The 23,477-nt window shown below is 49.8% G+C and overlaps 8 protein-coding genes across 8 annotated transcripts; 3 read left to right on the top strand and 5 right to left on the bottom strand.

Annotated features, from left to right (window-relative positions):
• Positions 1-373: 373 nt before the first annotated feature.
• On the bottom strand, positions 374-1,592 carry ColSpa_03103 (D-2-hydroxyacid dehydrogenase; the record flags this gene model as incomplete). The annotated part of the gene is made up of 3 exons (XM_049269315.1): positions 374-974; positions 1,037-1,174; positions 1,240-1,592. 3 exons carry the CDS (start codon positions 1,590-1,592, stop codon positions 374-376), a joined length of 1,092 nt encoding a protein of 363 aa, XP_049125272.1.
• Positions 1,593-2,467: 875 nt separating this feature from the next.
• Positions 2,468-3,406, bottom strand: ColSpa_03102 (uncharacterized protein; the record flags this gene model as incomplete). Its single annotated transcript, XM_049269314.1, has 1 exon — positions 2,468-3,406. One exon carries the CDS (start codon positions 3,404-3,406, stop codon positions 2,468-2,470), a length of 939 nt encoding a protein of 312 aa, XP_049125271.1.
• A 753-nt stretch (positions 3,407-4,159) lies between these two features.
• On the bottom strand, positions 4,160-5,530 carry ColSpa_03101 (UNC93-like protein; the record flags this gene model as incomplete). The annotated part of the gene is made up of 6 exons (XM_049269313.1): positions 4,160-4,177; positions 4,218-4,362; positions 4,419-4,769; positions 4,836-4,947; positions 5,164-5,310; positions 5,365-5,530. 6 exons carry the CDS (start codon positions 5,528-5,530, stop codon positions 4,160-4,162), a joined length of 939 nt encoding a protein of 312 aa, XP_049125270.1.
• A 1,531-nt stretch (positions 5,531-7,061) lies between these two features.
• Positions 7,062-8,109, bottom strand: ColSpa_03100 (bypass of stop codon protein 6; the record flags this gene model as incomplete). Its single annotated transcript, XM_049269312.1, has 3 exons — positions 7,062-7,194; positions 7,231-8,007; positions 8,066-8,109. 3 exons carry the CDS (start codon positions 8,107-8,109, stop codon positions 7,062-7,064), a joined length of 954 nt encoding a protein of 317 aa, XP_049125269.1.
• A 2,244-nt stretch (positions 8,110-10,353) lies between these two features.
• On the bottom strand, positions 10,354-11,292 carry ColSpa_03099 (uncharacterized protein; the record flags this gene model as incomplete). The annotated part of the gene is made up of 2 exons (XM_049269311.1): positions 10,354-11,009; positions 11,064-11,292. 2 exons carry the CDS (start codon positions 11,290-11,292, stop codon positions 10,354-10,356), a joined length of 885 nt encoding a protein of 294 aa, XP_049125268.1.
• A 4,084-nt stretch (positions 11,293-15,376) lies between these two features.
• On the top strand, positions 15,377-16,297 carry ColSpa_03098 (uncharacterized protein; the record flags this gene model as incomplete). The annotated part of the gene is made up of 1 exon (XM_049269310.1): positions 15,377-16,297. The coding sequence occupies one exon, from the start codon at positions 15,377-15,379 to the stop codon at positions 16,295-16,297; it is 921 nt and encodes a 306-aa protein (XP_049125267.1).
• A 1,884-nt stretch (positions 16,298-18,181) lies between these two features.
• On the top strand, positions 18,182-18,634 carry ColSpa_03097 (uncharacterized protein; the record flags this gene model as incomplete). Its single annotated transcript, XM_049269309.1, has 1 exon — positions 18,182-18,634. One exon carries the CDS (start codon positions 18,182-18,184, stop codon positions 18,632-18,634), a length of 453 nt encoding a protein of 150 aa, XP_049125266.1.
• Positions 18,635-22,335: 3,701 nt separating this feature from the next.
• ColSpa_03096 (multidomain esterase) lies at positions 22,336-23,369 on the top strand (the record flags this gene model as incomplete). The annotated part of the gene is made up of 3 exons (XM_049269308.1): positions 22,336-22,546; positions 22,630-22,688; positions 22,746-23,369. The coding sequence occupies 3 exons, from the start codon at positions 22,336-22,338 to the stop codon at positions 23,367-23,369; spliced, it is 894 nt and encodes a 297-aa protein (XP_049125265.1).
• Between the last annotated feature and the right edge of the window lie 108 nt (positions 23,370-23,477).

Below are 23,477 nucleotides of genomic sequence, written 5' to 3'. Positions count from 1 at the left end.
TACTTAATTAGGATTAATAACGAGCCATCATTCTAACGGTTTGGACAGTAGTCCCTCAGCTCCTGCTATAGCCCATTCTTATCCTACTGGGTCGAGAGTGACAGCCGACGACGACGTAATTGGCCGAACTGTTGTCGGCCACAGGAGATGACCGTCTCCGCAGAAGAAAAGCTACACATTGAAGTCACAACTAGGCAACTGGCATACCTGACAAGACAGTCACAGTAGATCATTTTGATTATCTTCACACCTAGAGTATCCATTGTTCTGTCCCTAGTTATAGAATAGCCGACAGATGCACCTCGAAATGTACATGTTCAGCGTGAGTAATTGAGTAGTCTATTTGATGCTGATGCCATGCTTTCGAAGAGCTCTAGTAGTGTAAGTCCTTGTTTACAACATTGATGAGGGGCTGTTCGGTGTGCAACCGCTCCAAATTCGCCTCCAACAGACCCAAGACCCGCTCCCAATGGACTCTGGTTATCCAGCTGATATGAGGCGTAATGAAAATTTTCGGAGCCTTCCATAGCGGGTGGTTCTTGGGAAGCGGCTCCGGGTCCGTGACATCCAACGCAGCGCCCCGGATCTTCCCCGTCTCGAGGGCTTCGATAAGGGCGTCGTTTTGGATTAGCGGGCCCCTGGCAATGTTCGACACAAACGTTTTGCGCTTCGACAGGATTTCAAACTGTTCCTTTCCGAAGAAACCCTTAGTCTCTTTGGTCAGCGGCAGGCCCAGAACCAGGATGTCGAAGCCCTGGTTCAGGAAGTTGTTAAGAGACTCCTTCGATGAGCCGTGGAACCACTTGGCCGGGATCAGTCCGTCCGGGTCGCCGGTGCCGGGAATGCAGTAGCTGTCGTCTTTCCGAGACTCGGGCGTCGACCGCTCGCTTCTGGTGTAGGCATAAACCTCCATTCCCATTGCTTGCGCGATCTTGCCGCAGTGACGGCCTATCGCGCCATATCCCAAGATGCCCCTGAGTTTTGCCGAAAGTCAGTGAGGGACTCTGATGCTTTGACAAATTTCAACATGACTTACATCCGGAGACTGACTGAGTCCTCAGTATTCGCAGCTATTGAGGTATCCCACAAGCCTTCCTTCATGTTTTCCGCATATCGCAAGAAGTGATGTTGGCTGGACAGCCAGGTGCCGATGACCCATTCGGCAATCTGCGGTCTATGGTTTGACATCTCAGTTGGGTTCCAATGCCCCATTGTACGGGGTTGACCGTCTTCACTCACGATTGGCATCCGTTTGTTGTGCAAAATGGCACATTTGGGTTCTTGTAGACTTCATGGTCTATCCATAGGTCAACCCCGGCGGATGACACCTGCACGAAGCGGACTTTCGCCATGCGCTTCGGGGACGCAGGTGTGAATGAGTAGAATATCGTCACACCATCCCAGACCTCGTCCGGGACATCGTCTGGCGCGAGGTGGCCACCGTCGGGCTTGCGGCTGTCTACCCAGCGAACTTCGAGACCGGGAAAGCGCTCCAACACCCTACGTTTCCATGTTGTATTTTCTGGGGCCGCCAGAACCAACAAAAGCACGTCCCGAGCCAAAGGGCTTGTTCGCTCAGCAATATCACCCATTGTGAAATTATTTGAAAAATAACGCGTCTTCAAGAAACTGTCAGTGAATCGATCGTGAGGTGAATCCGTGAACGTTATCTGCTGTGGCATGCCACAGCCGAATGTGCCATTTTGTACGATGGGTCGCGCCCCTAGGACCCTGATAACGAGTATGCACACTGATAGGTTAAATTGAGGTACCGACTGGGATAGGCAGCTTCGGAGCTACGCTGCTGTCCCGACATCGGTGATAGTCGCCGAGATAACGGTTTATCAGCAGCGCAACGACTCGAGTAACCAGTGCGATTGCGATGCGGCGGTTCGGCTGCTTCTTCCCGGAGGGATTATACTTTGGAGAAGCATTGTTTACGGAGCGAACGGGGGAGGGAGGGGAGGAGAAAAGAACACGAATCGGAATCCAAATAAATGGCCAAAAATGCGGAGCCACTTCCACTGTAGGGCGTTTTGAGCTAGTTGAACATTCAGCTAGCAATCTGCACGGAGCCAATACCGCATAACGCAATGTTTGGCAAGGTTAAGACCAACACCCGGTTTCTAATGAGGAGCTATGTGATGTTTGATGTTTTATTATTCAATCTCCGTGTTTTTTATTTCTTTGGTCAAAAAAGTAATAGTCTGTCGGTTTGTGACTATGGCTGCCCTCTCCGCATGCGCAAGAGTACCAATACCCAGTCCGCTAAATCGTCTATGTCGGTATTATAACTCGATGGTACGATCTGATAGTTGATCTAAGCGAAAGAGGTCCAAGTCCATGCCCAGAATTGCGACCGTCTTTCACTACTAGTGTTGAACCAAAGTTTAATTCAGGAGCCGACTGGTTTCCCTTGAAATATAACAACGGCATTTTCAGCAGAGCGAGTGCTTCGCTTTCCGCTCTAGTACGCCTGTACACCAGCCAGCTTCAGCAACTTTTCAGTCAACTCTGGCTTCTCTCGCGGTTCCGATCTTCTTGCGTCGATTGTTCCATCTGGAAGAGTGGGTTGGTTCGTCCTTGGAACGATGTTGTCGTGCGGCCAGTGCGTGGTAGCTAGCCACTTCTCAAACGCTTCCTTTTTTGCCTTCAAAGCTTCCTTTGTTGCAAACGACGCCGGCGCGTACGAGACGTAGGTGACAGTCCGAGTAACATCACTCTTGGCCGTCGGTTCAGCGCCGTAGTGAATCAGCCGCGAGTCCCAGATGATCAGGTCACCTGGCTCCGCGACAACCTTGTGCTCTCGGTAGCCTTGTCCCTCGAACCAAGCGATCTGCTCCGGTGTGTAGTTGAAAAAGTCTTTTCTCGTCCACTGGGCTCTGTCGGTATGTTCGCGGAAGAACAGCTCGGTAACTTTGTGACTTCCGGGGTACACCGTCAACCCCCCATCTTCAGGTCCAGCCTTGGACAGGTTCACTATCCCTTGCACGCACTGCAGTCCTTCTCTGTATGGGCTCTGGTCGACGTGCGGCCATTTTGTTCGAGGTACATGGTTTGGGCGTCGTGGGAGTGTGATGTTCAGAGCGTCAAATGAGACAATGAGCTTGTCGGTATCCCAGACCTTGGCGAAAACGTCAATGACCCCTGGCTCTTGGCGAATGTCCCACATGAACTTCTCGTGTACGACTCCGTAGTGATTGAATGTATTGATCCCAGAGATGAATGGCAGATTCTCAGGCGTCCAGGTCGCAGGGTTGGCCAAGTCTAACGCCGGGTTGTCAAATGAATGAAGCCAGGCCAGGGCTTCTTTTTGGTACTGGGCCGCCTTGTCGCGAGAAATCACGGACGGAATAACCGCGAAGCCATTCTTCTCGAAATCGTCATGCCAAGAAGCTCCCGACATAATGATTATCTCAACAATCTTACAGATGTGCAAGGAGAGAGCGAAATTCGTCGGTGCGGTGCTAGTGTGTCGGGTGTCTGGTTTGCGAAACGCTCAAGGTCGACGATCCAGGTAAGATTGTTATTGATGAGAAACGTGTTGATTCCGCGGGGAAAACCAATGAGGGGCATCCTTATCGAGAGGTATCACGAAATGTTCCCAATGGATTAGGTGCTTGTACAGCACCCACCCCCACTTTTCGGGGCTTTAAAACCGCCGTGTTACCCCCGGAGGAGTCTGCGAGGTCGGAACCGGCCCGGTGTGGGGCTTATCAACGGCCAAAATCGGGAAAAATCCGATAGACTAAAGGTGAGAGTGCCCAAGATGTTGCTCACAAGTATTGCTTGGCTGGATACAGATTCAGACCAGTGGTGTCCAACGAGGAATGCGTTCGGATTACCCTGGCCATGAACAGAGCCTTTAAGCTTGTTGCATAGCCTGGGCCAGTTGAAGTTCATGACCAACTATTTCAAAGGATGCCATCGTCCGCTTTTGGATTTGGTCGTGACGGGGAAACACAAAGATAATTACCATGTCCTCCCACTTCTCGCCTTCTACATGGATCTAAGCTGACACACTTTTACCCACTTCTACCTCCAAGTCCGCATTTGGATGATCCACGTCGATGGTTCGCACGACGAGGTATGTCGGAATAAGCGCCAAACCCCAAAGCCCAAAGTTGACACCAACGGCAGCAATAAGCTATGAGAAACATCATTCAGCATTCCGTAACTAGAACTAAGCATTGATGGAGATTTTAGCTACAACTTACGGGGGCATGAGTAGAGCTGATACCAGATGCGACGGCACCACCGGCAGCCTCAACCGCACGTACAGTTGACGTGAATCGAATAATTTCAGCAGTGTCACGAGCCATATATCCGGCTAACCAGTAGCCATAATTGTAAGCCAGCGCACTAATATTATTAGCTCAGTCGCGCTTGGCAAGCATACTCCGGTATCCAATACTTACAAGTTAACCTGTAGCAGGATGTAAAGTGCCCAACCACGGCCAAAACCAGTGTCCACCCAGTCCAGTGCCGGTGCCTTCAAGCCGTACTCGCGTTGAATGACGGTTGCCCACACCCAGGTCCCTCCGAAAAGGGCCATCATACCAACATAGGCGATGCGAGCACGCTGATTGACGGTAAATTTAGTCCAGTCCAGGAAGTGGCCAAAGAAGAAGTTGGCAGTGATCTGAGCTAGTGCAGAGACCAATGAAGCCAATGCGCGAGAGCGGACAGAGAAGTAGAGTGAGAGGTAGGATCCTGCGTATGAAAGCAGGAAGGTAGCGTAGAAAAAGAATGGGAAGCTTTGGTGTGTGCTGTCAGCATTGAACACAATCTTTGAACATTATGCTGAAGGGTGCAGATTGAAGCATTAGACTTACACTAGTAGAAAGTCTTTACGGACGAGGATCTTGGCTACTTCTTTTATCTCAGCCACAGTTGGGATTCGCTCTGCCTTAGAGACTTTCCTTCCGTCCTGGCGCTGAACCTTCTCTGGAGAAGAAAGTAGCATTGCGACAAACGGACCAAGGCATTCTAGGAAGTGTAAACATATGAAAACCCTTTTTTTGAGGGGGATGAGAGGGCTTACGCAAAGCCACAAATACAACATATGTTCTCCAATCCAGTTTTCCGGTTGTTTTTCCTGTTGAGTCTAAGATTCGATCAGAAATCACATGATCCAAACAGCCACCACCATCTTGAACTTACTAAAAGCGAGGTTGATGGCACCCCCAACAATAGAGCCTCCCTGCATTTTGTTAGTATACCGTTCTTCAGAGTTGATCTTAGGGGCTCTCACGTTTCTGTACGCTAGCCAGTAAGCGAGGTATCTGCCTCGTTTGTGATCTTCTGGATCTGTAAATCAGAGTTAGACATGACAGGGCGACATGTGTATGTTTTTGCACTCACAACTAATCATGATTGCTCCCTCAGCTGCCCAAAAGACGCCCGCAGTGATTCCACAGGCGGCGGAACCAACATATACAAACCATTCAGTGCCATATCGATTGTTGGTGTAAAGAGAAGCCGAATAGATGGCACTGGTCTTGGTCAGCTGCAGGTCTACTGAGACCATGGTGGCATATACTGACTATCCTGTTGTGCCAAAGATCAATGCGTTCTTCAGCCCGATTCTATTGGCAATGACACTGCCCATCGAACAAGTCACGACCATCATGACTCCTAGTACAGCATTTGCGGACCTGCAAATGATTTAGTGCCGCTGCACTAGGAAAGTGAAACATGATAAAGGCTTGATAACTAAGTGAACTTACATCACCAAGTATGGTGTCTGTTGCCCACCTGCCCCAGTTGATTGCATAGCATTGTACAGTCCAGGGGCGAAAAACGCGCAGAGACCGATAGCCGTAGCTTGAAAGAAGACTGTTCGATACCATGTTCTTTTGGTCTTCGCAATGGCTCCGGCTTCGAGAGAGCTGTTGTATGTAGCTGCAGAGATTTCCTCTTGTTCTTGGCTTTTATGGTGTGCCATAGCGATGAGCTATTAGCCAAACCTTGGTCGGTGTAAAACGAAGCCCTTTGAAAGCAGCTGTAGGACAAACATCCGCGTATCTGTACGCGTTTTGTGTCTCCTTACCGAAGTCAAAGTTTGGCGACCGAATTGTGAGAGCAGGTATGATATTTGAATTGAGAAAGCCACAGATATGGGATCAAGCGTTTGGCAGGGAGTGTCGTTCCGATAGCGGTGGTAAGCGTTTCGTGATGTGAGTTATCATGGCGTGCTCGAAAAGTATCCACCTGAACTGAGCCTAGCAATATGTGAGGTGAACCAAGATGGTAAATGGGTCCAGCTAAAAGAATAGACGCCATTGAAGGATTTCATTCGGATTTAGTTAGTTTCAATATCCGAGCTCAAGAATTTGTTGTGACCGCCCCCTCTGTACGACCATACCCACAGGCTTAGTATTGGTACTTGGTCATTGGGCGTGACTGTCAACTATTGACTACCGAAACATTGTTAACGTCACCCAACATACCCAAAAAGGACTTGATTTTTGACTATGTATTCTTAAGTGCATGTTCTTTGAAGGACACTTTGTGCCATCTGAATATCCACGTCGGTGAAGTTGCACTGGTCAGAGTTGGTTAACCAAAGTAATACCTTATTGTGACTGAAAAAACCTAAGCTGTGGTCTCAGACAGATGACAGTTATTTCCCAGGCTCTTGGCTTTCTGCAAGTAATAACCAAGCTGCGCTCAACAAGAACTGGCTGAGATATCTTTAGATGCTTAAATTGGAACTATCTTCAAAAAGCCTACTGCACAAATTTCATCATGGAAAACAGCATGCAAGTGCAGCTCACAACTGAGCCATTGTGCCATCGCTACTCTTCATGCAAAGAATCATTCGCTGATTGCTTTGGCTTCGGTACCAGCAACCAGCTGATGCCGGTCCCAGCAATCAAGGCAACGAGGACAGGCTGCAATATGCCAACGCCTACCTGTGAGGCAATGACACCAGTTATGATAGGAAAGAGAGAACCTCCAATCTGTCCGATTACAAATACGAAAGACAGAGCCGTTGGTTGGATTTCAGGTGGAAACAACTTGGACCCGACAGAGATGCCCTGTAAGAGGCCCGACGATCAGACCAGAACTGGATGTCGACTACTCGGACAACTTACTGTTGCAAAAAAGGGGCCGGAGAAGAACCCTACGAAGCTCATAGCCACTGAAGCAGCAATGATATTCGGAACACTATGATTCCAGTCAGCAGACCTAGGCAAGATTGTAAAAACTGTTACTGGAACTTACAGCCAGAAAACCAATTGGAAAGCAATGCAGAGAACTACATAGACCAAAACCATTCTTCGCTCGCCAAGGCGGTAGGTGGGCTCAGCCAGGAGCAAGCGGCCCAGCATAGCTCCACCGTTGAAGCCGGCTGGGACATAACCCATGTGTTCGAGATTGCCATTGCGGGTTTCGACAAGGTATTCAACGATCCATCCACTAGCCGTGATAGTCGCCCCGAGGAGAAAGAAGAAGAACAAGCTAATCATCCATAGTGACTTAGTCATCAGAGTTTTTCTCATCAGTTCTAATGCGCTCTTCTTCGCTTCAGCGTCGGTCTCCGGCCGACCTCGCTCTGATGTGACCCGCTTGCGTCCTATGCTGATGGTATCCCGAAAGGCATAACAGGTCAAAGCAAAGTTCACAACGCCGACGGCCAGTGGGAAAATATAGAAAAGATACCATCGAGAAATCCTACCAGTCGAAGCAATCGGTGTTGCGACAAACGGCGCAACGAGGCACCCAGCCATGTACAGGGCGTGGATGAACGCAAGCCAACGATGTGCAGCTTTCACACTGGCGACGTAAGCGTTGGCCCCCGCATCCTGGTAGGCCTGTCCAAGGCACACGAGCCAAAACGTGACAACAAAGAAGGGGAAGGGAGGCTTCCACACACGAAGAGCGTGAGCTAGTACTTGGAAAAATGCGCCGAACGTGAGCAGTCCTCCAAGATTGAACTTTTGACTCAGATGTGTGTTTGTAAGAGCCGCGAGAAACCACCCAAGAAAGTTTGCTCCATATCTAGGCTAGGTGTCAGCATAAAAACTTGACTTCGACGACTTCATGTTAAGTCACGTACACGATGGACACAACTGCTGTACTGATCTCATAGTCACGAATCATGTAAGGGAGAAGAGGTCCGACGCTGCCATCATTGATTCCCGAGATGAAAAATGCAAACCCAGCAGCAATGAGTTTCAATAGAGTCGCCTTGCTAAGCTTGTCGTCGTCGTCCAGCACCGGAGGCAATGTGGATTTGGGTGCATTTCCTGGAGGAACTTGAGTCGATACTTCGGTTAGTTCGTGCGAATTTGCCAGGACGTGTTCTTGTTGTGTAACTGTTGCCATGCTGTATCAGTATGCTACGCTAGTAGTCGATCGATAAATGACGATATGTTGAGCCCTCAACTGAGGTGCAAGAACTACCTTTGCTGGTATTATGTACACTGGAATACGTTACGATCGGTGAATTGGGGCGGGTAAATGTCGGCTTCGCGTATCAAACCCACGAATCTCGACGAGGCCGTGGCTAGAGTGACAAGCATTAGCATACGTCATAAAGGTATCGCTCCACTTATCCCGATGGACTCATGCCGGGCGGAGCGGGATTTCGGGCCTGTTTCCGTCGCGGTCCACCGAAGACACAATGGCCAGACAGGCGTACCGTAATCTCTCATCAGATCCGACTTTGACTACTGCTGGCTTTAACCTAAGGCAGCCTAGCGGCCACCTTCGTCTCAGGCCTATCAATGAAGGCGGTCGGCATGCCTGTTAGCACTCGTTCCCCATTTACTAGCTGACGTACAGCACTAACGCGTGACTTCAGTAACATCCAACCTTTGATTCTGCCGCTCTACTAACCTCTATTCGCCATCCACTAGGCTGCCTTCGGTGACAGCCAGCAGTAGTCAAAGTCGGATCTGATGAGAGACTACTGTACTCACTAGCGGGTTTGAATCTGCTAGAGAAAAAATGATGATCTGATTAATTTTCACTTCAAGATGAATTATAGGATCCATGGCTCTGTTTTGTTTCAGCATAAGAACCGAGTTCAGATACCTTAAGCTCGATCACCTACCGGGTATTTCTTTGACTGTGGCACATCCCGCGTCACCAATCTCGTACGTGAGAAAGAGGGGCGGAAATCAGGTGGTGATCTTTTGGTAGCAGTTACAACCGGCCGGTAGCATGAGACAACACGGTACTATCTGCTTCTTCAATGGGTAATCGCCCAAACCTTCCTGTCCTTAGGTGAAGTCAAAGGAACGACAGCCCATGTCTCTTTGAAATGAGGGATTCAGTCGATAGCAAGTCCCTCGATCGTGAGATCGCTGATGTGAGCTGTGTGCGCCCACCCATGATGACCAATTCGCTAACTCCCCGGTCGAAAATCGTTAGTACAAGACCCCATCGCCTAAACACATAGAAGAATCTGACGAAATTTGGCGCATGCGATACAAGGTCATTATGAAGATACGCTAGTGCCAAGATGACGATGTTTCGCCCCTCGGACAGTAATTACGTGATGGGTTTGTATGTAGATGACAGAAAATGAGCAAAAAAGTCAAAAATACAGCATACTCACATTTTAGATGACAGTTTTGGATAACTCTCACCATCTGAAGTAGTGCGTTCTGGGGGTTATTGAAGTCCATTGCTGAAGGGTGGGACAAAGTTCTTCTGTGAAACGAGTCGACTGGACACCACTTTCGAGTACCCTCGATGGCATCGAACCGAGGCAACAGCCGCTATTACTTAGAACTCTATGTAGCAGTGATGACCCGACTGTATGGGTATCGAATCAGAACATAATGTTATGATAATGAAGTTCTGATGAACGGGTGGGCGAAGTTTATTTTACGCATGCCAGCCATTAGGTTGGCGTATCCAATGATCATAACCTCAGTACATTCTGCAGGGCCCAGATGATAACTGCAAGTGCACGCTCAGAGTAATAAGTTTTTGTGCGTTAGTGATCAGATGGGAAGATGTACACTGTCCTCCATCATGTCAGGCAGGCACTATGAACTTGAGATGCATCAGTTTCCATGACCCAGTATCTCACATCATCGCGTTTTCCTTGTCAATGTTTCTTCTTGTTTCGTTTTTTTTGTAGTTTATTGTCTTTATCGTTATCTGCTTTCGTTGCCGAACTCGGATTCCCGTCCGCTAAACGTGTTCCTGACTGTCCACACCCACCAAAGAAGAGTGCGCTGACCTAGAGATCGAGAGACTGTTGAAGAGCAGGAAAACACGAGCGAAGTATAATGATGATAAGAAACAGGAACCCCCCCCCTCTCCCTCCTTTCAATAATGCCCCACAAGTCTCTGTGAGAACACACAGGCATACGGAAAGATAATGCCAGATTACCATCCGAATTCAGCAATAAGGTTTCGTCTCTTGAGGGAGCGCGCCCGCCTTGCTGCACTGGCAGCTCCACTAGCGGTAGCTCCTCCGGCCTGTTTGCCTGCTGCCGCAGCTCCGCCTCCGGCAGCATCCTTGGCCTTCTTAGCATCAGCAGCGGTTGCTTTGGCATCCTTGGCCTTTGCTGGCGGTGGTGGTGGTGGTGCTGCCGCGGTGCCATTTCCGGCTGCTGCAGGGGCAGCCGCAGCTCCCTTGCCCTTGGCATCCCCCTTCAGATCTTTGGCCTTCAAGTCCTTGCCCTTTGCTTTTGCGTCAGGTGCAGCGGCTGCGGTGCCATTGGCAGCCGCAGCACCAGCGCCGGCGGCAGGGCCGGCTGCTCCATCGGCCTTCTTTGCGTCGTCCTTTGCCTTCTTAGCCGCGGGATCGGCTGAGGCCGCTGGGGGTGGTGGTGGTGCAGCTGCGCCATCAGCTGGCGGCGCAGGTGGTGCGGGCGGCGCCGCGGTGTCGGCAGGAGGGGCGGGAGGAGCAGCACCATCGGCGGGAGGGGCGGGAGGAGTTGCAGCATCCGCGGGAGGGGCGGGAGGCGCAGCAGCTTGAGAATCCGAAGCCCCAGTGGCGCCCTCAGCAGCCACAGGGACCGTGTCCGAAGATCCATCGCCTGGATAAAGTCAGTCGATTATTCAGAGATAGGGCATTGTATAATGTGACAAACCTTGAGCGCTGTCAGTGCTGCCTCGCGCAGCGAAGACACTGGTAGCATCTACTCTCTGCATAAAGTTTCTAATGTCGACATTTCGTGCTCGGACGGATCCAGTGTCCAAAGCCCGCTTTGCGTCCTCCGAGACGTCGATATCTCGGCGAGTATCGTAGTTAGCCGTCACTGCCGCGTTGAGAAGCAGTGCTGCCACAGCAGCTTGGCGCCAGGAGAGAACGGGATGCATGGTGCGTTCGTGTTTGAGACAAAAGTCTATGAAATATGGTGTAAAAATATGCTTCTGAGACGTCAAGCCTGTCAGAATCAAAATTGCAAAGCCTACGCTGTAGACTTGTACAAGAGAAAGGAACGAATTGGGGGGATGTGAGTGATAAGGCGAGCATACAGGATGGGCATCGAGTTCCGGATTGAGAGACGGAAGACGAAAAACAGTCTAGATATAACACCGTAGATCGAAGAGGGTGTGATGCTAATGCTCCACCAGGGTCGTCGGCTGAAGTTGCTTTCCTTCGGAGAGCCGCCAAGCCGCCGATAGTAAACCAACCCAGACATTATTCGAACTTGGACTGGGGTTAGTTTTACATGGACATGGGGAGAGAGGGTAGGGGATTTCACACCAGGTCGCGTATCGTAATTGGACTGAGCGAGGATGCTAGCCTTGGAGAATAAGGGTGCTACTGTAGCAAACCAGGGAGGCCGATGGGAAGTTCGCCCGCTCAACGTGAGCTGGTGTCCTGAGTACCGACGTACTGACAGCGCCGTCAGCGAACTCCGCAGTCCAACCCGGCAAAATTTTGATACTGGACAGCTTCTGGCTTCGGAGCCCAAGATAGAAATAGCACTGTGATGAGCTTTGACAAGTTTGCAGGTACAAAATTAGATACGGATGTTGAGACGACGTAGACTGAAGGGTGTGGTCTGGGCGGCTGCTGCTCAGAAGTGATCGTCAAGACGGTCTCACTCTAAGTGGGCACGGCCGATTCTGTCGAACACGTCTAGAAGACAAGCTTAATCATTGTCAAAATTGCAGCGGCCCGCAGGGATATACGCTCGGTTCCCGCCCTTGAGAAAATGCATCAGTACCGGTACAAGAGACTCTGTTGTCAAACAAGATGTGCGGGAAGTCGTTGTGACACTGATCTCGAGTGGATCAAAAAAGGAAGAGTGAGTGTAAGAGCTAGGGTCGCTCCGTGTGAGGCTGGCTGCAGAAAGGCGAACCCCTCTAGAGCAAGGATAGTCATGAATCAAACGGACAGAGTGTAACTGTGAAGTTGGCGAAATCGGTAACAAAAGGCGGCAGAAAGGAGTTCGACGGGGGGCCGTTTCAGTTACGGAGTCAACCTTACCCAGAATGCCTTCACTGCTGTAGTTCGACTTGTGGCCTTCCCAAGTGTGTGGCGGAGTGTGCTGTCACACTAAGTCGCAAAGGTGTGCCAAAGAGAGGTTAGGGACATCGCACAGCAGTGGACCTGGGCGGACGGCTCAAGTCTTATCAGACGGTTATTTAAAAGTTGAAGAACCCGTTTCACCTTGTATGTTTCGGGGGCTGCATAGTTCACTAGCAGAGTCTCCACTGGAAGATGGCAGGATTCTGTTAAAGCTCTATCGGCGTCATTCAGCACATGGATCGTCTCACATTAGGGCCACATGCCTGTAACAGGAACTCTGAGCACCCGAATGCTCTGGAGGCTAAAGTCAGGTTCGTGGATGAATTGAAACTGATTTAGCAGCCCCAGTCATCTGGATTCACCAGCCTACACAAGTTGCATCCCAGTTCTCGCCCCCAACTCTCCATCGCAAGTTTTGCAGCGATTGATGTTCCAACAACGGCTTTACCTCTCCTGTTTCCCTAAAGTCCTAATTAATCGGCAGCCTTACACGGTGAAGACAATATTACATGACAAAAAGGCGAAGCGAATGCTTGCTTTCGCGCAAACACGTTTCTGATTACGCAGCAGGTTGCCCAGGTTTGTCTTTGAAGTAACTGCGAAAAGCGTCGCCAGCAAGTCATCAACAAAAACAAACCCTGTCAAGACACCCGCGAAACACCACATCTGTCTCTGGATCAATCCATACCAGGTCAAGGAAAGCTTCATCCACTGGACCAGGGTGGCTGTAGATGCACTAGTACGGTATTTGATGCAACAAAGTCCTAGCAGCAATGTTGGCACCTGGACCAAGCGATCGATCAGCGCACTTTGTTTGTGATGGGCAGGGAGATTGACCTCATCCATGTCTCTCAACAACCCTAAACAACCTACCTGGTTGTTTCTCTGACGTACACCGTCGAAGATCGCTACTGCCACAGTCCAGTTGTAAGAGGTGACAATTCGCACACCCAAGCGACTTCAAATTTCCTATCCACACTTTTGTCTCCCCTATAACGTCGATATTAAGATGGCAGTGAACCACCGTAAACCAATGGTCGTCTGACTTTAGGCTTCCACATGAACTTGGCAGTCTTAATTGTCTGAATATTCCATATCAGCTGCCAAGTGCAGATCATGAATGGAGAGATGAAAGCTCGATCAGTGATGGTTTCCAATCCCAAGACATGAAAGAACGCAACATAGTTGGCTTGTAGAGGTCAATGCAACCCCTGAAATGTATTTGTCAGGCGGTTTCGGCCATACAAATCCCTGTTGCTGTCTTCGGCCTCGATGGATTCATTTGCCTCACTCAACCTACCATCATTCGGGCTATTCTTCCCGAATACGAATGGAACTCGGCTTATGGTGACGACTTCTCAATGCTCGATCACAATGGATCAGCCCGCTAGATGCACTCGGAATATGATCCAAGTTCCATGATGGTTCGAGGAGGCTAGTCCGTGTTAGAAAAAGCCTTGATCATACCATAATTCCAGCTGGAATCGTTTGCAACACTCTTACTATTCCCATCAAGATCTGTAAACACCAAAGTCCGCAATACTGAATTTTCTAAAACCTGCTTATTGGTATGCGAATGGTTTCAAATATTTCCTTTTGTTTGTTAGAGTGTGTAGGTTATACCACGATTGATGGACAGAAGAACGTGCATGACGGCTGGCGCTGTCATGTTTGACAGGCGAGGTATCTCCTACCTGACAGCACCGAATTCTTCTGTCCAGAAGCCTCTATCCAGCCTTAACTCCGGCTTGATACGGTCATGATGTTCATTCTCGAAGGGACCAGGTACCTCTAACGTCCTAGCCCTCAAGTCTTGGACAATATAGCTGTGCCGCGATGCCGGGGTCAGTGAAAATTGGGGCGAAACCTCGGTCATCATCTGCTGCCGCCACGGAGCTCCGCTTCTGGGTCTGGCAGCTCGTTTTCGTTTTTCAGTCATCCCATGACCTTGAATTGTTTGCTTTCAGGTATCAATGTGGGAATTCGTAGCAGTTGAGACAGCATGCTGTCTTTCCGCTCTTGAGAAAATAAAATGCACCTATCTCACATAGCACAATATGGAAGCGTAACTTTCTACTGTTAAAATGGGCGTGGTGCAACAGATTTGGGGCTGTCTGAGCACTCGCGGATCCGAAGCTCAAAATGAGTTCGGGAAAACACTGCGTGCCCTAATTATTGTTCACTTCTGCACTGACACTGACAAGCTTTCAGGCGTCCCAACATCTGAAGTTAATCATATGATGATACTCCGAAGGTTCGATTCAGGAGCGGTCGTGACAGAAGGCTGGCCGACAGAAGCAAGGCAACCCTCTTCGCAGTCGCGCGCAAGAGACTACGGGGATGTGGCCTGTATGGAGCCGATTGGCATAATCCGACACGTAAGTCTAGGCATTCTGATTCAAGAAAACCCCTCGTGTTTTCTTGTCTTGGCCCGAGGCGACTACAACTAGTCATGCAATCCTAGTTGAATATCATTTCCCAACGGAGCCAAGGCAGTACAGATGGCTGCCATAGTCGAAGGCTTCTCACTTTCGTTGGCCTCTTCCGTCGTTGACTCACATTTCACTGACAGTGGTGTATAAAATGTTGTTTACTGGGACCGACAAGTTGCCAGAAGCTTTGCCTTCCGTTATTTGGTTTAGGCTATCTCCCTGCTTTAGACTTAGTCTTTTCCTATTGAATACGAGTCTTGCCCTGTGATGACTAATGCAAGGCACCATGAGGCCTACCCGCGTTTTCACATCCCCGGCTCGGCATGGCCCTGTCAGTCCCGGTTCCCCGCAATTTGTCGGATGCAGTCATGCACCCCATTTAGCTGTAAGGCTGCTTCGTCCAACCATCTCCATCCCATCGATTGCCCATCCGTATCATTATTCATGAGAGCAAGTAAACCTTTTGACAATTACAGACACCGCAAATACCATGACCACCAACCAGCCAGTTTCGGCAGTGCTTCTCGCTATCCCTGACCTTCCTGAGTCCCGCCGTGCGAAGAAGAGAGAGCTTGACCGACGCGCCCAGCGAGCTGCTCGCGAGCGGAACAAGAATCGCATTGCCTATCTCGAGGCGACTATCCAGGCTATGAGTGAGAATGAGCAAAACGGAAAGATTGCCGGCCTCATGAGCCAACTGTCAGACATGACGAGACAGAGAGACAATCTAGTCAGAACACTCTCCTCAATGGAGACAACCATCCAAATAGACCGAGAAATAAATGAAGTTGAAGACCCGCCTATGGATCAGGCCACCCAAACCCTGAGTTCACCTTCGCAAAGCCAAAATTGGTTGAGCGGATGCAGGGTATCAGACGCATTTAGCCTGGACATGGCGGACGTAGCTGTCGAGTTTTCCACCCCTGGCACCATGACTATGGCCTGGAGCCTGCCGGTGCATGATACAGCCGGTAGCGGTATTGCAACAGAGACGGACCTACCCACATACGTTCCCGCCCAATCTTCTCTGACTCTAGCAAGGCACCCTAGCATTCAGCCTTTGCCCAACCCCCTTCTGTCTCACAGTGGAGGTAGCAGTGTCATCCTGCCGGAACCGGGTGCTGTCTGCGAGTGCTCGTTCTCAATACAAGACCCTGAGAGCCCTATAGCGTTCACCAAAAGCATCTGGCGATCGGCGAACGAAGCCCTTAGCGGTTGCGATATGTTACAGGAGTATGTTAAGCATGGAAGAGCGATGGTTGACGATTTTCCACCACGAGTCATTATTGAAGGTTGGGAGGCCGTTGAGCGTTTAAGGGAGTTACCGCCTCTATGTGAGAGACTTCGACGGATCGACACCCTTCAGTTCAGCAACTGTCCGGATACCGAGCGGCTAGCAATCCTGGGATGAATGCACAGCCTCCTCCGGTATCAGGCCGAGCCCACAGTCGAGCAATGTGCCAGGTTGCCAGCATGGTATCTGAGCAGGTAAGCAAAGATCATGACCTATGGATTAACAACGCAAACCGTTCTGACAAATACTGTAAGGCCGTCACAGTCGCTGTCTCACTCCTCGGCGATAGATTTCTTTGTGTGGTGAGCAATCTGTCAGCGACATGCTTCATGTTATACCTGTAACCTAAACCATGCAACACCTTGTACCACAGGCCGGGTGTTCGAGAGCGTTTCGTTTTCTCGCAGCACCAATACTGTTCGAATCTCTTCTGGAAGGCATTCGCTAGCAGTTTTCGAATCTTGTGGCCGTATGAGTTCCGCGATTGATACACGCGAAACGTCGGAACCGGACGATACTGCGTGTCCCCAGATTTCCACAAAACGATCCGTAATATCAACTCCTGGACCATGTCGATGGAATTCTTCAACTATTACCCAAAGATTTATGCCATTATCCCCGCATACCAAGAATTTCCCAAGCCTTTAGTTTGGAAGCGTGCCCTTGGGGTCAGATCAGTTACGTCTTGTGGTAGAGTTCAAGCTGAGGAAACAGCCATTGCTCGTTCCATACGAACGGATAAAAGCTCTGATATGGATATGTCGAGTTTGACGGTTTCTTGTGACTGGTCTTCCAAAGTTGTTTTGGGTTCAAACATGCTAGGCACCTAAACTGAGTGCAGCAACGTTTCTTAATCAGCATCTAATCTCGAGCGCATTGCGTCGTCACTTCAAAATTGCAAGAATTAACGTATTACATCTTGGCATAGCAAGATTTAACTGATTTAAGAGTGAGTCGCTGTCGTTGCGTAATATATCTGATTCTAAAATGCGCACTCGAAACTCGTGGCATCCCTCACTTTTCCTTCTCCTTTGTATCTAATCGTCTGAGGGTACGGACATAGATCACGAAACGTAACCATTCAATTGTGAGTTTTTATAGCGAACAGGGTGTTTGACGTTTTGTCCTTCTCGACCCAATCCAGGAGGACTGAGAGCGAATCAACGGAAACTGGACCGTAACCGCTATCGGAATGTCCAGCACCTGGTGCCAGGAACAGCTGATAGTGAATTTCTAGGGAATTGCGTCCACCCATTTCCTTCGGGACTCTGTGCCGAAACAGTATCGAACCGTGATGGGTTATGAGCTCATCAGTCAAGCCGTGCCAAGTCATCAGCTTGCTCCCAGCGCCCGTAAACTCCACCAAGTCGGGATCTTCTGACCCGAAGGATTCTGTATACTTGGCCACGGACTGATCGAAAAGATGATCAAAATCGGCAAAGATTAGAGATGTCGTATCGAAACTTGGATCTTGAACCAGGAAGTGGCTCATTTAGGACTTGGCAGGTTGAAAAAGTGCAGGTGTAATCACAACATCCTCAGCTTGAGAATTTAAAAGCCCCTTGAACCTTTCACCGGGCTGAATACCGTACTGAAGGATCCCTTTTGACGTCCTCTTTGCTCCTTCCAGAACTCTTGACACGATCTCGACATCGTCTTTAGTGATCGAAATGACCTTTTCGGTGTCGGAAGATTTTGAGAGAGTGGCCAACAAGCCGTTTAAAGTCGTAGGTGCACTTTCCTGAGGGCTGAGATAAGGCTGTCTTTGGCACCATCTTGAGGATCGCACTGCGCAATGATGGCTTCCTGATACTCTTCAAAGACACATTGAGGGGGTAGGGCGACGTTATTCATCACTACTGAGGGCCAATAGAGTGCTGAAGCGAGCCTTTGCAAGTTGATAGCTGGAGCAATGGCGAGGATACCATCAAAATCCCTCGGGTGGTACTGCGCCGAGAAATAATCGTGGCAGCCACCTTGATAGCAACCAATAAAGTAAGAATGGTGGGCATCGATACCGTAGAAGGTCCTTATTGCTGCTTTACCAATGAGGCCTATCTCATGGATGGACCGTGTGGCACAGTTCTCAATCAGCACTTCATTGACACTATTATACGGCGAAATCTCCTCGTGTTCGTCGCCTTCAATCATTGCACGAGCCCAGGCTTGCGGGTCGTCCTTGGCGGTCGAATCCGAGTCGGTCGCCTTGGAAACCAAGGACTTGAGGACGTCCGGAGCCTGAGGGGCGAGAGATCGAAGCGCCTGCATGAGGGCGATGGTTTGATGCTCATCCGTCTCCTCGTTCTCGAATTTGGTGAGCGCTTCGTAGAAGCCCTCCACGGCGTTGACGGCGTCATTGACCTGCTTCTTGGTGAAATCACCGTCGAGCACGATGGAAGTCTTGCCCGTCTTGCCCGTCTGCTTGGTTGTCGCATAAGGATTGCGGCCAACTAAGTATTTGCATAAACGGCACGAAACAAACAACAATATCACGCCTTAGTGTTGCAAAAGAATGTTTTCCACGCACAAGTAGCGGAGGTCAAGAGCCTAGATTAGAACTACTCTACACTCCAACTTTGTACATGGCTCTTGCTAGCGGAAGAAAAATGCAATTGCTTGATTATACTCGGGAGGAAAACATTAGGCAGTCATAAGACTAATACACAGCATATTGTTTTATAAGCTAATTCCTAGGGCGGCACTCCTGAACTTACTTACCGAACTGCCTCAACCACCTTAAATGTACGTCCTAGGGACGGTTCATTTGGAAGGTCAACAACGTTGGGCTATCCTCAATCAAGTCTAAAACCACCCTCTCTCGCTTTCTGCGTCCCCCCACACCGGGTCCGATGCACCGGCTCGACGGTGGACTTGCCGAAAATTGTCGCGATGACGGTCAGAAACACTACCTGGAACACCTCCTGACCTGAACAAGCACGGTAACCGCCAGACCAAGGGAGATTTGTGCCGTTGGGTGGTGTCATGAGCTGCGCCGCATCCAATCGGACGCCGGTGGGTCGGAGTCATCAGTTGGGTTCGAAGGCCAGTGAGTCCGAGCGCAGATTGAAGTGAATAAGTCATACTTGGGCTGTCGTTTGAGCTCTTGGTATATTTGTCGTATCTTATCTGACGACGACAAACAGGATGGAGAAGAAGGAGCAAAAACATTCCGTTGGCGCTCTTTATCGAGTATATCCTTTGTCAACTGTGGGAGCTTTGTCAATGCGATGCCCAGCCTCTGCATGGATTTCACTATGACCGAGAGCCTTTGCATCTGGGTGAAGACGAAGCTTTCGAGAGCCAAAATGTCCCTTAAATGAAGATAGTACCAGCATAAAACATGTCAGCATAGAAATTTCGAGACGTACAAAGGAGAATAGAAAGTTTCCAGTCGCTGTAGACAATATGCGTGGGAAGTTGATGGTGATTGTGCCGAGGCCCAGAATCGCATCTGTGAATACGCCAACAGACAAGGGTGTCGAGAAGAAGAACGCGGAGGAAGATGAGAAGGGGACTCAGAGGTCATTGAGGTAGCTTATTACTCTGTGATTTTTGTCTGGACATCTAAGTTGATGCGGTCGTTGACAGCTTAGGCAACAATGCAGTTTTGGAGGGATCAGAGTTCACCAGTGAGTAGGAGTGGTTTCCATAAGCATTAATACCAGTGTATACAAACCTCAGTGATCGAAAAGCGCAGATGATCTGCAACAGATTTGCATTTGCCGCAGCGGTTTCAGCCAAGTCAAGATTTGTCAAAAGTAAACTCACGAGATTAGGTGACTGAATCCCAAGCAAAAGGACTGTACGGAATGAACGGATAGTATCAAACATAATATCGAGATAACTCATGCCTAGAAAGCTCATGATTTTGAAAGTAATATCAGGCGTGGGAAAGTCCTCCTCCTAATTCAGAATCATGAATGCCACGGCTGAGTCAGTTCAGATGAATTGATGAGCACTGTCATGAAAATCATGGAGACCAAACCAATGCGTTTGTATGTGGCAGCTTCATCATGGAACTCCCAGCCGGAGATGGTGAGCTCGACATTGGCGAAGACGGCGGGGGTGAGCCTTGCCCAGGTCTTTCTTAAGCAATGGTTTCTTTTCTCTTGTTGTTTGCACTCAGGGAAACAAAATGGAGACTGGTTTGTGAGATGATGAACATAAAGTCTTGATGTCGAAGCCGGGTGGCTTAGCTTGCACTGTCAAGTTTATAGGGACACAAGATGATAACTAAGCTGGTGCGGGCTGCGGTGTAGTCGCGACAGTTTAGTTCTGAATATAGAAGGAGACATTCAAGTTGTTGTTTTGGGGGTCATTTAAAAATGGGGTTTGACCTAGGTACAACTAGAAATCTTCTTATCAAGGATGCAGCCATTGTCGTTTATTTGTGCATTGGGATCGTTCATAGCTGTGAGCTCTATCAGTTCTGGTGGACTTTAATTTTGATTTTATAAGCAGATATCCCAGTCACCAAAACTGGGTGTGAACTTTAGGTGTGTTGCAACAGCCTTTGGAGCCATCCGTTAGAAGTCTCAACTCATACCTTTCGGCTTAGTAAAAAGAGTGTTCACATTTGCGGACAATTGTCAGCCGAGGATATATGAAGCAATAGGCCTATCCAGAATGCCGGCGACCGGGTGGCATTCGATTGAGGTGTTAAATCGTCGTTACGGCGGCGGGCGAGCAACTGACGTTGGTTCCGATGCTGCCGATGTTGTAATGTCTGGTGATCAGCGACGTCAGAGCAGTGTCCGGTGGGTTGATCTACTAGGTGGATGGCGGATTTGCGGCGATTGTGGGAAGAGCTAAGCCTTTGGGACCCAGAGCGACGTCAGGAGATGAAGTCATCGGCAGTGTACACTATCTTTCAAGCCTATTCTCTAGCGTCGACCCGCGATTCGAGCCTCGATGCACTATTATTCATGCTGCCCCCTTTTTTTCCGGTTTCCGGGATGGCACTTGCGTGCATGCTTCATATCTCGCAGGACCATTGCCTGCTTGATATCGGTAATTAAAATAAAGAGAGGCTTAAATGGAAAGACAAAACCTTGACAAAAATAGGGGAATGCAGAATTGGGACCATCCCCCGGCAAAACCCCTCGCTATGCGCCGCACCGACACCTTATGTAAGATGGGCGGTGCACACACTGGGATCTGTCAGTTGAGCCCATAGAACGAAGTGGTTTGTGTTGACGCAAGGGAGCGGCCCGAAGAAATCATGCTTAAGGGACAAGGCTCAACAGCGGACTTTGCTGCTCGCTGATGCGGCAAGGGTGGCTAGCCCATTTCCCACGTTTTCCCGTGTTTTGTTGTGTTCTCCGTGTCAACTGTGTTTTCTTTCTCCCCTCCCGGCTAACCCTGCTGCTGCGCAGCCACTCGGGTGACAAAAACCAGCGCCGCTTTTCTATATCTTTACATACAAATCCTGGCGCTGATTTTTGTCACCCGAGTGGCAGCTTGCTTCTCGCCCAAAAGATGCGAGAATGACAAGAGCCTACAGTCCAAATACCTACTACATACTGCCTGCCGCTTGTGCGACCTGTGCCACATAGGCACCTTGGCTGCACATCTTGGCAAACTGCCGATAGCCCACCACGGGCCATGGTAGCGGCCATTGGCACCATAGCAAATAGGTCTGCAACCTGCAGGTGAAATGATTCAAGGGTGGAGCCAAGCCGTGGTGCAAAATTCCCTCCAACAGCTTCCAAGCGTTCTGGTCACGCTGACGGCCCTTAGCAAACCCCGGCCATTAGCCGGACCTAATCGATTTGCCGCAAGGTAAAAGACCATGTATCAAGCGCAACCCAACGGGCGAGACGGATCTGGTCTCACTCCCCAGTGGGGTAAAGAACGGGGCCTTCGTTCACTTCGCGTTCAATGCGACGGGGGCCGGACTAGTGTCGCCTAACTCGCCGGTTGGCCAAGAGGGCTGCCTAGCATTAAACGGTGAAATTTCCTTGTGTTGGTTTGGGTGGATCGCGGCGAGCTGTGCCCGAGGTATGCATTTATGACCTTGCCTGTCGTTGTCCACGATGTGACCACTCCAGCCCCAACTATTTGAAGTGGTTACTTCCCACACCATCTTGACACGGATTCTTGATCGGGTTCACTGTCATGGTCTCGCTAGATCCTGTCCACCGACTGCCCTCAATATGAGGCTCTCATTCGCCAGTGCCGCAGCTCTCTTCACCCCGCTGGCACTCGCCGCGGCCGACGTCCTCGAATACAAGTCGACGCCCCCTGGACAAGTGATCAAGGCCGGAGTCAAACTCCGGATTCTCCCCGTCGGTGACTCCATTACCGTGGGCTTTTTAAGCAGTGATGGGAACGGTTACAGGCTGGAGCTCGATGAGGACCTGTCTGGTAAGTTGACCCTGCAAGCACAATTGTCGACAGACTTTGGGTTTGCGACTCGCCATCAACGACAAACCCTGACAACTCGACAGCCAATGATGTGGTTTTTGCCGGAACACTCACTTCCGGCAACATGACCGACGGTTACTATGTAAGTCGAGAAATTGAAACTAATTTCATGGTGCATGCTTCTCTAACACGCAAGAAGGCGGGTTGGTCTGGACAAACGATCCAGTATATCGCAGACAATGTTGGGCCTTCCCTGGAACAGCGGCCGAACATCATTCTTCTCCACGCTGGGACCAATGACATGAACCCGAACCCAACCGTTTCCAAAGAAGGCAATGATCCGGCGGGCGCTGCCGAGCGACTGGGGTGCCTCATCGACCAGATGATCACCGCCTGTCCTGATGCCACCATCCTCGTGGCCCAAATCGTTGACACCTGCGATGAGAACCAGAGGCCCGCAACGGAAGAGTTCCAGAAGTTGATCCCAGCCGTCGTTGAGCAGCGGAGAAATGCCAGTCACCACGTTCTGGCTGTGGATTTCGCTGCCCTGGGCGACAGCATCCTGCGGGCCGACTGCATCCATCCGACCAATGAAGGTTACCGTACCATGGGAGATTATTGGTACGACTTCATTGCACAGATTCCAAAGGACTGGATCAACCAGCCTGTCGGCAACGACCCTGGCAGATCCAATGGGGAGGATACGAGTGCAAACAAGAGCGTATCGGGTAGTACCAGCGCTGCTACCTCTCGGTTCAAGGAAAAATGGTTAATGCCCTTGACGGTTCAAGTAATGATAGCACTAATGATAATGGATAATTGAGCTATGTTTCAATGATACTTTTGAGCAAGGCGGTCTATATTTTTATGTACGTGGTTGCACGGGAAAGTGATGAAAAACTTGACAGACTTGGCTTTGAGTCGCTTTGGT

The sequence above is a fragment of the Colletotrichum spaethianum genome (assembly GCF_022836535.1).
Source record: "Colletotrichum spaethianum MAFF 239500 DNA, contig06, whole genome shotgun sequence".
NCBI lineage: Eukaryota > Fungi > Ascomycota > Sordariomycetes > Glomerellales > Glomerellaceae > Colletotrichum > Colletotrichum spaethianum.
Note: the sequence above shows the minus strand (reverse complement) of the source record. Positions and strands in the feature narration are given on the sequence as shown.